At 55.2% G+C, this 15,518-nt stretch overlaps 1 protein-coding gene across 1 annotated transcript in view; it reads right to left on the bottom strand.

The window, feature by feature from the left end:
• The window catches only part of GCK (glucokinase), a 48,491-nt gene extending 33,404 nt beyond the window's left edge, over positions 1 to 15,087 (bottom strand). The window contains exon 1 of the mRNA XM_061198392.1: positions 14,501 to 15,087. Coding sequence (XP_061054375.1) covers positions 14,501 to 14,545 — 45 coding nt within the window. The 5' untranslated portion in view covers positions 14,546 to 15,087. The remainder of the gene's footprint in view (positions 1 to 14,500) is intronic.
• Positions 15,088 to 15,518: the final 431 nt, after the last annotated feature.

Raw genomic sequence — 15,518 nt, 5'->3', positions numbered from 1 at the left:
CCCCAGAGGAGGGTCACAGACCAGACCCTGGGCTCTGGACCAAGGTCCTGCCAACTGCAGCAGAGAACCAAACACCACTTGAAAGGCAGCTCCTGGCCTGTCACTGGGCATAGGTAGAGACAGAGCATCTGACCATGGGACATCGAGTGACCATGTGGCCAGAACTGCCCGTCATGAGCTGAATGCTGTCAGAGCTGCTAAGTCATCAGATGGGGCAGGCCCCACAGCCATCCATCATAAGATGGAAGTGGGGCATCTGCAATCAGGCTCAAGCAGGTCCAGCTGCAGGAACAGCTGGCCCAGACCCACCTGTCACCTACCACTCCTGCACTGATGCCCCCGTGCCCCTCCCTCAGCTCACACCGATGGCCTTCCCTTTGCCTGGCTGCGGAGGAGGGCAAAAACCCACCCACACTTGGTCCACAGACAGGTCAGCTTGGCCGGTTGGTACAAGCTGGGAGTGGACTTCTGCTGCACCGCAGTCCCACTCAGGGGTGGCCCCAGAAGACAGCGGTGAGGAGAAATCCTCTCAAGAGCCAGAGTGTGGGGCAGGGCACCCAGTGACGCACTTTGTGAGGAGAGGGAAGTGGCCCAAAGCTCAAGGTACCCAGAGACCATGGACAGGGGTGAATAGCTTAGCTGGAAGGAGAGCGATTAGAGGACTGGGGACAGGAGACGTGTGGGGAGGAGGCGTATAGATAAATCCAGGTGCGTGGGAACAAGTTTGAGGAGTTACTGCCTGTGAGAAACCATCTGCTAGAGAAGAGGCACTAAATAAGCACGTGGAGGACTGACCAGCAGCTCCTTGCGTCGGCTCAGTGTTTTACACGATGCCCTCACAAACCAATAACAGTGGTGGCGGAGGTGGAAGCTGCGTCTACACGCGAAAGCATAGGCTCCCTTTTGCCAAGGCTGACCTAGCTTTTGCTGCTGTCAAATGTGTGACCTGCCAGTATCAGAGACCGACCCTAAACACCTGGTGTGACAGTGTTCCTCCAGGAGACCAACCAGCCACGACTCAGTGACAAGTTGACTACCCTGGACCCTTCCCTCTCTGGAAGGGGCAACAGTTCATCTGATATTCCAGGCACGCATCTGCCTTTCTTATGTTCAGTGTTTCAGCCAGTTCCACCAACCGAGGAACCACAGAATGTCTGACCTACTGATATGAGATCCTCCACAACATGATCACAGACGAAGGACCCGCTTCATGGCAAAGGAGGCTTGGCAGTTAGCCCAAGGTCCACAGGATCCACTAGTCCTCCCACCTAGAAGCTGCCCCCCTTGTACAGTGGTCAAACAGCCTCCTGAAGGTACAACTGAGCTGTCAGCTTGAAGATGCTCCCCTATAGAAGGGGCAGGTGTCCTCCAGGGTGCAATGTCCTCTTTAATGGCCACTGGGTGATGCTGTGTCCCTAGAAGGTAAAATACATGGGTCTGGGAACCAAAGGCTCTTCATCACTCCTCCTGACCCATTTGGAGAATTTGTTCTTTCTGTACCCACAACCTTAGGTTTTGTGGGCCCAGAGGTCCTGGTTCTCAGAGGAGGGCTGCTTCCAGTAGAGGTACAAGAAGAGTCCCACTAAATTTAAAGCTATAATTGTGACCTGCTCACCCATGCTCCTTGTGCCAGTAGCCAGGCAGGCAGAGAACAACAGCCAAGGCCAAGGAGCTCGACTGGGTACAGTGAAGGGCACTGGGTCTGGGGTGGCTGGAGTGTGGCAGCAGATTTCAGGCCTTGAGGCTAAAATCTGGGCTGCCCTCTGAGGGTCTGGCTCTGCACTGAGGCCATGGGAGGTTCTGTGCAGGGAAGGCACGCCTGGAATTGCGTTTAGATGGCTCACTATGGAAGCAGTGGGAAAAGTGGGCTTGCAAGGTGAGGACCTGGAGTGGGATGGCCAGTGGAGCCAGGCGTGGGGGTGAGGATGGGAGGGCAGAAGGGCTGCTGGGGCCAGCTGGCCAAGGGGCACACGGCAAGGATGGGCTCTGCAAGACAGAGCCGAGCGCAGGCCTGTGAGTGTCTTGGTGAGTGGAGCTGGGCTGCGCGGCGGCCACGCTGCTGTTAGGATAGGCATGGACAGGGGTCAGGCCGGGTGTGCCCAGAACAGGGCCCTTGTCCTGTGTCCCTACACCAGCCCTCTGACTCCTGAAGGCGGCTGATTCTAGTGTCTCGGGCAGCCAGTGCCTCGGGCTGGGCCGGTCAGATTGTGCCCACCCTGTGGATCTCCAGTGGGTTTGTGGTCCCAACAGAGGCCCGAGGAGTCCTTCCTGGGAATCGTGTCTAGCGAGAACTCACAGGAAAGAGCTCTCCTTTCTCTCTGGTTATAAGGATGTAAGGCTGTGAGCCTGGAGCTCCTATGACCGGGTCCCCATCGTCAGGTGGGCAGAGTGACGCCAGCCCCAGACAGAGGTGGACAGAGGGACCTTGGCCGCCTTTGAGTCTCAGATCCTGCTCCCCAAAGCTGCCCTCACCTCAGCACATGGAGCTTGGCCCATCAGGCCAGTCCAGCCCCTCTTTGCTTCCTCTGGTTCCATTGAGTTTGCGTTGCTTATGGCCAGAGATTCCTGACGATTCCCTGGGTGACCACCTGTCAGACTGGCTGTGACCTGTGCTATCGAGGGTGGTAGCCACTGGCTACATGTGGCTCTTGGGCACCTGAAACGTGGCAAGTCCACATTGGGAGATGCTGTACGTGGAAAATACACATGGCTTTGGAAAGCAATATGAACCATAGCATGTGAAATATTTCATTAACAGTTTTTATGTAGATTACACATTTCAATGATAATATATATATATATTTTTTTCGGCCGCACTGCGCAGCTTGCAGGATCTTAGTTCCCCAGCCAGGGATGGAACCTGGGCCCTCAGCAGTGGAAGTACAGAGTCCTAACCACTGGACCGCCAGGGAAGTCCCAATAATATTCTGTTTATAGTGGGTTAAATAAAGCATTATGTAAATAAATCTATTTCTTTTTACTTCTGTAACGTGCCTACTAGAAAATGCTGCGTTTCCCCTGGACGGTGATGTGCGGGGGTATGTGCCTGCATTGGAGGGAAGGCTGACACCTTGAGGGTCACCCATCAGACACAAGCAGAGCACTTGGCCGTGGACAAGGGGAAAGGCGGGGGACTCCTGGCTGTTCCTGGCGGTGCTGTCCCTTCATCCTCACGGATCAGAAGCGTCAAGTCCTTGCCCCTCCCCTAGGAAAGTGGTTTTCTCCTGTGCTGCAGGGCCTCGTGACCCAACGTGTCCCGTCCTGAGTGTTCTTCCTGCCTCGAAACCCTCATGGGCACATCCCATCTGGGCTGGCTTCCCCCACAGGCCCCTGTGCAGCATCCCTTCTCGCTGGCCTTCCTGGCCAGCCCACCTGGAAAGGATTGAAAAGGAAGGGCGTGCCGTGCACCTCATCCCAAACTCCCTAAGATGCCCAGGAGCCACTTGCCCTGGTTCTCAGTCCTTTCCTTCTGCTGTTTATGGACCCCCAGCCCCTCCCCTAGCCTGGCCTCTCCTGCCCTCCACTGGGCCACGCAGGAGTCTGGTACCAATTCCTGAACGTAGGGAAAACGCAGGCTGTGACCTTGCACGGGTCTGGGCTTGGGCAGCCTCCTCTTTTGCCCTCCTCAGGGCTGCCCAGGAAGGGGAATAGCTCTGTGTGGTCTGTTTTATAAGATTTTGATTAAAAGTGTCAGAATTTTTTTTTTTTTTTTTGGCTGTGCCCCACGGCCTGCGGGATCTTAGTTCCCCGACCAGGGATCTAACCCGTGCCCCCCGCAGTGGAAGCACGGAGTCTTAATCATTGGACCGCCAGGGGAGTCCTAAAAGTGTCAGAATTTGATTAAAAGCGTGTGTGCGGTTGGGCGGGTGTGGGGGGCGGATATCTACAGCTGAAAAGAAAAAGTCCTCAAAGCCAGTGAGCCAAAGGGTGAGGCAGGCAGGCGGGGCTGTGCCCGTCACTGAGGTGGGGGGAGGGTGGCCAGGGAGGCAAAGCCATCGTCCCCAAGAATTCCTAGTCCTTGGAGTCTGTGAAACGTGGCCTTACATGGCAAAAGGGACGTGGCAGCTGTTAAGAACCCTGAGACAGGGAGATGGTCCGGGATTATCCCGTGGGCCCAATGACATCATAAGCATCCTTAGAAGAGGGAAGGGGAAGGCAGGAAGGTCAGAGAAGAAGATGGAATGACAACGACGGAAGCAGAGATCGGAGGGATGGAGGACGCAGGGCGAGGACTCTGTATCTTCTGGAAGCGGGCGCATCGCGTTCCTCCTCCCATCTGTCTACTTGTGGGACTTTTCTGCGCTTCTACTCACGGTGGAAGTGTTGTTCTGGAAAGGTCGGCGCTCGGTTACCTAGCATGAGGGCCCCGCCCTGCTCATGCCTGCGAGAGGCGCACACTCAGGGGCTCACACCCACACAGCAGCCCAGGGGGGGCGCTGTACAGGAGGGGAAACTGAGGTCTGGAGGGATTTCAAAGTCGCCGAAGGCCACCCTGCTGGAAAGGGGAAGAGTGGGGTTGAGCCTGCAGCCCAGCCAGGCACAGGCTGGGAGCAGAGGGCAGTCCTTGGAGGTGGAGCTGGCCTCCCTCCCATCTGGGTGCCCAGACCAGTTCTGCTCTCTGGGGGGTGCTAACGAGGGAGGGTCTTTATCTCCTCCTGCCCCTCACCTCCCCTGGGGGCAAAGGATGGATCTGCTGGGTCCTTACAGGCCTGAAGTACTCCACCCAGGTCTGTTGCTGATGCCCTGTGAGGGACAAGATAGATGGGCTCCAGACTAGGCATTTACAACTGGCCTCTTGTTTACATTGCTTGGGGTGAGAAAAAGATGGGCTTCAGCCCGGACATTTACAACCAGCCTCCTGTTTGCACTTCAAAATAGAAATAACAACAGAAACAAGGTAAATAGCCAGGCTTTGTCTCCTGAAGATACTTTAAGATAACAGTCATGGCAGGAACAGAGAGGGGCTAAACCCTGTTTGCGGAAAAGATCAAGAGGTCACATATTTCCCATCCTTGGGGCAAAGGAGACACTACACATGCGCAGAAAGTCTCCTTGGGGGTCAAAAAGGAGGGGGCGCTACCCCATAATATGTGATGCCAAGGCCCCCCATAGGCCTCTGGGCTGGAATCCATCATGAAAGAAAGTTGCACACGCATGTTGGGGAGGTCCTAGGGCAGGGCAGGTGCGGAAAAAGAAACCAGGTAATTGGTCAAAGGTAAACAAAGACCTGGAAGAACTGCCCTATATGAATGCTTTAACCGCTTCTTTACCACTCTCCTCCTCATTAGGGAGGACGCCCACACCCTTGCTCTCCGGGTGTGCATCTCTGCCTTACTTCTGTCTTAACTAAACAAATGGTTTCTCTGTGTGCTCTCCCACTTGTACTGTGTCTCTAATAGTCAACTTGTACCCATTTTTACAGTTTTTGCCTCCTTGAGAAATGCATTTTTCACTGGGGGCAAGGGCCAGGGGAATTTTGTTTCTAGCCTCTAGCCCCTGGTGGTCTAGCAGCTAGGATTCCTGGTTTTGATCCAGGCTGCCCAGGTTCAATTCCTGGGCAGGGAACTAGATCTCGCTTCAAGCCACCGCTCACTGCCGTCTCTCCGAGATCAAACAGGTCTCCTGCCTGGGCAGGGTGGCCAGCACAGTGGGCCCCCGAGGGATGGGCAAGCCCAGGGTGCCCAGTGTGGAGGACCACAGCCTGTGCCGAGCTGGCTCACCACTCAACACCCAGGGGCCTGCCCAGGGCTCAGGGGTCTGCTGAGCTGTGTGTGGCAGGGGTGTGTTGGAAGGTCAGCAGGCATCTACAGGCATTCACGGGACATAAGGCCGTGGTCCTGAATGCGCTTCCCCAAGCACACTATGCTAGGACGCCTTGGAGGGGCGGGAGCAAAGGAGACAGTGTAGGCAGTGTCAACCCCGGAGCGGTGAGCAGCGGTGGCCAGAGCCCTGGGGCCTCTCAGAAGCTCCTGGTCCCCGCGTCCCCATCTGATCGAGCTCCAGCCACACCTCACAGGAGTCTCCACACCCAGCCTAGGTGGCACACGCTGCTATTGCCCCATTTTGCAGACCAGGCAGGTGAGGCCCAGAGCCGCCCAGATCTCAGCAGGCCTCGAGGGAGCTGGCTCCAGAGCCCATGCAGGCTCTGCCCTCTCCAGGGGCCCCCTCTGGGCTCACGAAGCCACTGCCTAAGAACAAATGCTCTCACTGAACCCAAGTCTCCATCACTCACCCTGTGTGACTTCAGCAACTCACAGGGCTTCTCTGCCTGCAGAGCCCTCCTCTGTGAAATTAGGGGCAGGGCAGCCTCCGAGAACCATCGCCGAGAACAGCCAGTGGTTGAGCAGCGGGCAGACCTGGCCGGCGGGGACTTGGGAGCAAGGGCCCATCGCTGGGGCTCTTCCCCTCGGTGAGACTCCTGCTTGGGTGCAGCGGGCAGACCTGGCCGGCGGGGACTTGGGAGCAAGGGCCCATCGCTGGGGCTCTTCCCCTCGGTGAGACTCCTGCTTGGGTGCAGCGGGCAGACCTGGCCGGCGGGGACTTGGGAGCAAGGGCCCATCGCTGGGGCTCTTCCCCTCGGTGAGACTCCTGCTTGGGTGCAGCGGGCAGACCTGGCCGGCGGGGACTTGGGAGCAAGGGCCCATCGCTGGGGCTCTTCCCCTCGGTGAGACTCCTGCTTGGGTGCAGCGGGCAGACCTGGCCGGCGGGGACTTGGGAGCAAGGGCCCATCGCTGGGGCTCTTCCCCTCGGTGAGACTCCTGCTTGGGTGCAGCGGGCAGACCTGGCCGGCGGGGACTTGGGAGCAAGGGCCCATCGCTGGGGCTCTTCCCCTCGGTGAGACTCCTGCTTGGGTCCAGCACCAGGGGGGGAGACTTGGAAGACCTGCCCACTGCCGCCAGCTGGGCAGGTGCGGCCTGGTGGGGGGCAGCCGAGGGGGGCAGAGCAGATATGGATTGAGCGAGACATGTGAAGAGCAAGTGCGGGGATGGGAAGGGGGTGGTGATCAAGAGCAGGGCAGGATGACTGCAGGGGGTCCTGAGGCATCGGGGCCCAGGGGGAGCCGGCCGCCCACCCGGAAGGGTGGGTTCTCTAGCACGGTCTGCCCGCACACCTGGCCCTTTGTCCCCCTTACCCCGCAGGACCGCTCTTGTTCTGGGTACACGCTCTGGCCTTCGTGGCCTCTGCAGCCCCGCTCCCCCAGTGCCCATCCCAATCACCTCCCTTCGGTCTAGCACATGGCTGGGCTGTCAGCACCTGGCAATTCCCGCTGGTTCCAGCAGCTGGTGGGACCCCCGGCACCCAGCTCGGCGTCCGGGAGCTGCCCTGCTCTTGATCACCGCTCCCTTCCCATCCTTGCACTTGCTCTTCACATGATAGGGGAGCCTGCGGGAGGCTCAGAGCCCAAGCACCCTGGCCCGCCCCAGCCCTCAGGACGGGACCTTCTGGCGTCAATGGCCGGAGGAGGATGAGCCAGACTGGCTTTCTCAGGGGTCAGGGAGAGGCCTGGGCCAGGAGCTCAAGTCTCGTGGAGAGGAGAGCCCAAGACCCAAAGAGAGAAAATGTGAACACGTGTCCGAAAAGCAAAAAAGACCATCTGAATCGGGGGGAAGTGGTCCATATTCTGGGGTGGAAGGTTCATCTCTCCCCAAGTCAAAACCCCCATGGTGCTTTTTATGAAACTTGACAACTGGCTTTAAACTTCACTGAGAAAGGGGAGGCAGGAGCTGGCACCACAGCCGTATCTGAAACATTGAGTGGCTGCAGTGAGGGATTCCTTGGAGCAGAAGTAAACAAACAGAAATGGACCCTCATCAGGCACATGTACTTGCTGGAACTTAGTCCCATAAAGCTGGCTTCTCTAAACAGCTCGATGGCCTGTACACAAACTGGTCACCAGGAAACGGCTGCTCTTTCAGAAATAAAGGAATAGAATACATGGCGCAAGAGAGGACATGGTGGTGGTCAGACGACCAGGGGCCTTGGTGGACGCCAAGAAGCTTCCCGGGAGGCCCCTGGAGGCTGAGGAGGGAAGTGGCCTGGGAGAGGAGGGCGTGGGCCCAGCAGGGAGTCCTGTGCTGAGCAGAGCAGGGGTGCAGAGGAGGGGCCCGAGGGGACTCCAGTCTGGGAGGAACCTGGGCAGGGGGCAGACCCAGCCCTGAGGGGGTGATGTGGGAGGCAGCAGGCTTGGGGGGGACGAGGGGGCCTCTTCTCAATGTGCACCCAGCCCGAGACAGAGAGAGGGACAGAGACACAGAGAAACAGCGAGAGACACACACACAGAGACACAGTGACAGCAAGAGACACACACAGAGATGAAGAGACAGACAGACAGACCAAGAGAGACATAGAAAGAGAGGGAAAGAAAAAGAGGCAGAAATAGACAAAGACAGAGAGATAGGGAGATAGAGACACACACAGAGAGACGCAGAGACCGAGACAGAGAGACAGGAGAAGGAGAGAGACAGAGAAACAAAGAGAGAGACAGAGGAAGAGCCGCGTCCTCCTGAGGATCAGCGTCCGCCCATGAGAAGGGAAGTGAGATGAAGGTGGAGGGGCCGGGCCAGGCTAGGCCTGCCCCTCTGTCGCAGGGATGGGGGGACATGGGGAACACGCCTGGGCTGTCCCCAAAGGCTGCAGCGCAGCCCACAGTGGGGGCCCCAGAACCTTCCCTGGAGGGCCTCCCTTGAATGCAGCTCTCACCTCTCTTGCCTCAGGTGGCTTGAGGGCAGCTCTGCAGAAATCGGGGAGGCGGCCGAGAGCACTCTGTGCCTCTCCCCCGCTCCCACCCTCCGGTCCTGCTGCTGCAGAAGCAGGCGTGGGCCTGGCTGGGTCTGCACTGCGTCTCACTGCCCGGTCCCCTTGGCCTGCTCCTGACCCGAGAAGCCCCAGACGATGACGCCTCTCCGGAGCACGGTCCCGCTGGGGATTTTAATGCTCTTCCTGAGGCATCTGGACCCTGAGGCCTGGGACGCAGGCCGCTTGCTCAGCTCTCCTGGGGCAGTCTCTGCTCCACGGCCTCCCAGCCCAGCCCCATCACGGGACCGCAGCGACAACGTCTCACACTGCTCAGAGCCAGCGGCTCCTGGCCGAGAGGGGCCCACGGCAGGCAGGCAGAGCCCCAGCCCCTGCTGCTGAATCCACACCAGCCACGGGGAGCCTGGTTCCCCCCACACGCAGGGTCTTGTCACCGCTCTGTTCAGTGGGGCCATCTGCTCCTCCCTGCGTAGGCCCCTTTCCCAGAACACCTGCTTGGGGGCCACCTGGAGCTTCGCGTCCTCCTGAGCATCTGGCAGCAGCAAGGTCTCCAAGGGGCTTGGGGGGAGGGGCATCTCTCCTGCTGGGGCCCCAGATCCGCTGGGACAAGTCCTGCCAGGGAACCTGGATAAGCATGCCTGCCAAGTGATGCAGACTCACCCCATCTCTGAGCCTTCTCCTTCAGCAGCAAAGTGCCCAGGGCAGCTGAGGGGGGCTGAATGGAGGGAGGTCAGTGCCCCCTATGGCTCTCACCCCCACCCCTCATGCTATAGACTGAATTGTGTTCCCCCAAATTCATATGTCGAAGCCCTAACCCCCAGTGTATGGTGTCAGGAGGTGGGGCCTTTGGGAAGTGATTAGGGTTAGATGAGGGCATGAGGGTAGAGCCCCCGCAAGAGGAAGAGATCAGAATGCTCTCCCTCCCCCCCGCAACTATGTGAAGACACAGCAGGAAGGCAGCCGTCTGCAAGCCAGGAAGGGGGCCCTCCCCAGAATCTGACCATGATGTCACCCTGATCTCAGACTTCCAGTGTCCAGAACTGTGAGGAAGCAATGTCTGCTGGTTAAGTCACCCAGTCCACAGTATTTTGTTATGGCAGCCGGGCAGACTAAGACACCTGGGGTGTTACCTTCCCAGCTTTCCTCCTGAAAAGTGCTCCCCAAACCCACCACATAAAGCAAACTGTACGGGCTCTGGAGCCCCCATCGCTCCCGCCCACCAGCAGAAGGGCGCAAATGAGGGAGGGGGAAGAATAGACCAGGAACTTCCAGGAAGAATAGACCAGGACCTCGGCCTTATGTCCTGTGAATGCCTGTAGACGCCTGCTGACCTTCCAACACACCCCTGCCGCACACAGCTCGGCAGACCCCTGAGCCCAGGACCCAATTTCAGGTCTTCTAGAAGTTGTGCCATCAAGAGATAGAACTCCATAGCAACGTAAATGTCCGCTGACAGATGACCGGATAAAGAAGACATGGTACTTATATACACTGGAATATTACTCAGCCACAAAAAAGAATGAAATAATGCCATTTGCAGCAACATGGACGGACCTAGAGATTATCATACTAAGTGAAGTAAGTCAGACAGAGAAAAACAAATATCTTATGATATCACTTATATGTGGAATCCAAAAAAAAAATGGTACAAATGAACTTATTTACAAAACAGAAATAGACTCACAGGCATAAAAAACAAACTTATGGTTACCAAAGGGGAAAAGGGAGGGAGGGATAAATTAGGAATTTGGGATTAACAGATACACACTGCTATATATAAAATAGATAAACAACAAGGACCTACTGTATAGCACAGGGAACTATATTTCATATGTTGTAATAACCGATAATGGAAAAGAATCTAAAAAAGGATATATGTATCTGAATCACTTTGCTGTATACCTGAAACATTGAAAATTAACTATACTTCATTAAAAAATTTTTTTTTAAAGAAAAAGATGATATTTTTAACCCATTTACAGATGATGAAACTATGGGGGAAAAAAGAGAGATTTCCATGCCAAGGGAATGACTCAGTGGTGGGCTTCCACAGCCACAGTCTGGAGGGGAGGGAAAGCAGCATCAGTAGGAGGGGCCTCCCCCAAGGAGCCCTAGAAAAACCATGTAAGAAGCTGCCATCCCCACAGGGAAGCCACTGAAAACGGTACTGAGGCCACACACTCTTGCAGATTATAGGGGGATGACCACAGGTGATCCGACAGGTCACAGAGGCAAGATGAACCAGAGAAACAGAAAGGGCAAAACCAGGACTACCCTGGTGGCGCAGCGGTTAAGCACCTGCCTGCCAATGCAGGGGACACGGGTTCGAGCCCTGGTCCGGGAAGATCCCACATGCTGTGGAGCGACTAAGCCCGTGTGCCGCAACTACTGAGCCTGCGCTCTAGAGCCTGCGAGCCACAACTACTGAGCCCATGTGCCACAACTACTGAAGCCCGTGTGCCTAGAGCCCATGCTCTGCAACAAAGAGAAGCCACCACAATGAGAAGCCCGCGCACCGCATCGAAGAGTGGCCCCCGGCTCGCTGCAACTAGAGAAAGCCCGCGCGCAGCAGTGAAGACCCGACACAGCCAAAAACAAATTAATTAATTAATTAATTAAAAAAAAAAAAAAAGAGCGAGCAAAACCAGCAGCACTTCAGTTCCCTCCAAAGCAACCTGAAGGCTCTCCTCCTGGGAGCCTGCAGTGGATACAGCCCCAGCTGACCACTCCAGGCTACATGCTGGCTTGGGGTGGGTGTATCACTTCCCGGGGATGCAGGGCTGGACCTGGGTGGGCCTGGCAGCAAAACCTCAGATCCTTAGGATGGCCCTGAAACCAAGCTGAAGCGCCCCCGCCCCACTCCCCCAGCCCCCAGACAAGAGGTGGGTCCTCTGGGCAGCTAGGACAGACGGGAGGAGTGTGGACGTCACAGCCCCACGCCTCCCTTGTCTGGCCCTGGCACCTTGCTAACTGGCACTCTAAGGGCAGCCGGCACAGGCCTAAGACAAGCGAAAAAAATCAGTAATACTCAGGCCCTCTTTCTTTAGAAATTTGGCATTTTGCTCATCGTAATTTTTTGCATTGATTTTGATTCTTTAGAATTTGAATTAGAATATTATTTATCTTGATGACTGACGGTTTTGGTACCCCCTAAGGCATGTGCCAGAGGCAGTGCCTCCCTCTCCTCTCTGCCCTGACAAGGCTGTCAGTGAAACACCCCCCCCTCCCCCACCAGCAATCTGGAACCAGCCTGGCTGCTGAACTGGGGCCAGCACGCCGCACGTGTGGAACAGAAATGGTTTACCGCGTGGAGCATTGTGTCCCTGGGACAAACGAGAAGGGGGCGTGGGCCAGCCCCAGTCTGACGTGGTGGGCTCCCCACACCAGCTCCCCACGGCGAGCCACAGGCCCCACCTCTCACTGTCGCCACGCCAGCTCTCTGCTTGTGCCAAAGACCCCGCCTCCCTTCTCCCCAGCTGGACTCCACGGCCCCTTCGCGCAGGATTTCTCATCCAAACTCCGGCCATCGCCCCAGGAACCAGCAGACGTGGGCTTCCTGCTGCCCGCAGCTGCGGGCACCCTGACCCAGGCTGGTTGTTTTTCTCCCAACATCATTAGCTCTGCCAGGAGCAGAACGAGCCCAGTGTTTATGCTGACCTTGTCATTTCACAGAAGAAGGAGAAGAAAAGACATGTGAGGAGGAAACCATGCCAAAGGGACTGGATATGGGCCCTCTCCTCTGCCTCCCCCGCCCCGCCTGGCTCGGGGGAACAGGCAGGCTCTTCCCTCTGCCCTGTCACCAGCCCTGGCTCCGCTCGCACACAGGGCTGGCTCAGAGGATGTCTGGATTTTTCTTTGCTTTGGAAAAAGTAACTGCTCTCCAATCCTCACCAGGAGCAACGGCCCTGAGGCTTCTTAGGAAGAGATTCCTGCAGGGAAGCGCAGGCATCTGAGACCTTTCGTGATGTCTGTTGAGTCTTGCCTCATGGCTGGGCAGTTGGTTCTGCCACCAAGATCCCAGGCCCCAAGCCCCCCAGCTGGGGCTCTAAACTCCCCAGACCCTGTACCCAACAGAGGTCACCTCCCGGGCCTCCTGGCAGCCTGTGACTTCCAGGTCACAGGGCCGGAGTCTGGAGCAGCAAGGAGAGGACCTGGTCTGCCCAACAAAGTCAGTGCCTCAACTGGACAGCTACATGTAAAGTAATGAAATGAGAACACTCCCTAACACCATACACAAAAATAAACTCAACATGGATTAAAGACCTAAATGTAAGGCGAGACACCATCAAACTCTTAGAGGAAAACATAGGCAGAACACTCTATGACATAAATCACAGCAAGATCCTTTTGACCCACCTCCTAGAGAAATGGAAATAAAAACAAAAATAAACAAATGGGACCTAATGAAACTTAAAAGCTTTTGCACAGCAAAGGAAACCATAAACAAGACCAAAAGACAACCCTCAGAATGGGAGAAAATATTTGCAAACGAAGCAACTGACAAAGGATTAATCTCCAAAATTTACAAGCAGCTCATGCAGCTCAATATCAAAAAAACAAAAAACCTAATCCAAAAATGGGCAGAAGACCTAAATAGACATTTCTCCAAAGAAGATACACAGATTGCCAACAGACACATGAAAGAATGCTCAACATCATTAATCATTAAAGAAATGCAAATCAAAACTACAATTAGGTATCATCTCACACCGTCAGAAAGGCCATCATCAAAAAATCTACAAACAATAAATGCTGGAGAGGGTGTGGAGAAAAGGGAACCCTCTTGCACTGTTGGTGGGAATGTAAATGGATACAGCCACTATGGAGAACAGTATGGAGGTTCCTTAAAAAACTAAAAATAGAACTACCATACGACCCAGCAATCCCACTACTGGGCATATACCCTGAGAAAACCATAATTCAAAAAGAGTCATGTACCAAAATGTTCATTGCAGCTCTATTTACAATAGCCAGGACATGGAAGCAACCTAAGTGTCCATCATCGGATGAATGGATAAAGAAGATGTGGCACATATATACAATGGAATATTACTCAGCCATAAAAAGAAATGAAATTGAGTTATTTGTAGTGAGGTGGATGGACCTAGAGTCTGTCATACAGAGTGAAGTAAGTCAGAAAGAGAAAAACAAATATAGTATGCTAACACATATATATGGAATCTAAGGAAAAAAGAAAAAAAAGATCACGAAGAACCTAGTGGCAAGACGGGAATAAAGACACAGACCTACTAGAGAATGGACTTGAGGGTATGGGGAGGGGGAAGGGTAAGCTGGGACAAAGTGAGAGAGTGGCATGGACATATATACACTACCAAACGTAAAATAGATAGCTTGTGGGAAGCAGCCACATAGCACAGGGAGATCAGCTCGGTGCTTTGTGACCACCTAGAGGGGTGGGATAGGGAGGGTGGGAGGGAGGGAAATGCAAGAAGGAAGAGCTATGGGAACATATGTATATGTATAACTGATTCACTTTGCTATAAAGCAGAAACTAACACACCATTGTAAAGCAATTATACTCCAATAAAGATGTTAAAAAATAAAAATAAAATAAAATCATTACCAAAGTCAATGCCTCATAATTCACTCCCAGCAGGTCGTCCCTAAAGCACCTGCACATACAATCAGATACTGAGGCACAAACACTTGGTCAAGTTAAACAAACCACTGAATACAGGAACGAGTAAGAAGCACTTCTAGAAAACCGAATGCAGCAGAGAGCTACCTTTTCCTTCTTGGCGATCTCCATCCTGGCTCTGTCATCCAGCATTTGTACCGCAGCCCGCCCGGGGGAGCTGGAACCCCTCAGTGTTCCCCAACGGGCTTCCAAGGCAGAAATATCCCCAGGCTTCTCCCAACCAAGGGTCACGGCCAGCCCGAGTGTCTGGTAGAATATGGTCCACCTTCTGGCTGGCTTCTTGCTTGAGGTTCAATCACAGAGTTTCCTCCTTTTCATTGTTCTCCAGCAAGCCTGCTAGCCTTCTCTTCTGGGTCCCAGTCGGGACCCTTCCCCACTGAGGCCTTGTCAGGCCAGGTATGGTCGGGGCAGGGCCATTGCCGGGCTCCAGAGCTGGTCAGCACTGGTCAGCTTTCTCTCCGGGCTGTGCTGAGCTGTGACGGCGTGGTGTTCTCTAGACAGACTCAGCAGAAAAGGTCCTCCTTCCTCCTGTGGCTGGGGGACAGCTTTTGAGTAATTAAGCTGTGGGCGACTGTTCTTTTCTCACACCCCAACCTGCTTCTCTGAGGCTCAGTCACGGCCCAACACTTCCTGCTCTGACCAGGTGTGGAGTGGGGAATTCTCCTGCCAGGGCTTTCTGCGCTCCTGCGAGGGCCCACGCTGCCATGGCAACCAGGAACAGGCCTCTGCGCTCACACCCTCCAGCCTCTGCAGGGCTGACCATCCTGTCATTAGAGCTGCCATGCAGAAAACTGGGGCTGATGGCAAAAGGCCTCCATCCCCATCACCATAGCGACAGCCCAATCGCCTTATCACCGCAGACTTTGCCACTTTGCCACTTCCAGTTCCCAGGGCAGGGTCACAGGGTCTTCCAAATTCATGTCCTAAGGAGGAGAGGCCCCCTTGAGTCTGGGAACCAGAGGAGAGGGAGCAGGTGGCTGAGCCACTGGCATTGCCACTCGTGCCCAGGCCACCCTCAGGCTTTGGTCACTGCCTTCCCTGACTACCATCTGGAAATATGAGCTCTGCTGGGATCCAGCAGAGGGAGAGAGAAGGAGTGGCCAGT

This window comes from Eubalaena glacialis, chromosome 8, assembly GCF_028564815.1.
Source record: "Eubalaena glacialis isolate mEubGla1 chromosome 8, mEubGla1.1.hap2.+ XY, whole genome shotgun sequence".
NCBI classification, from domain to species: domain Eukaryota; kingdom Metazoa; phylum Chordata; class Mammalia; order Artiodactyla; family Balaenidae; genus Eubalaena; species Eubalaena glacialis.
This window is presented reverse-complemented; position numbering and strand designations above follow the sequence as displayed.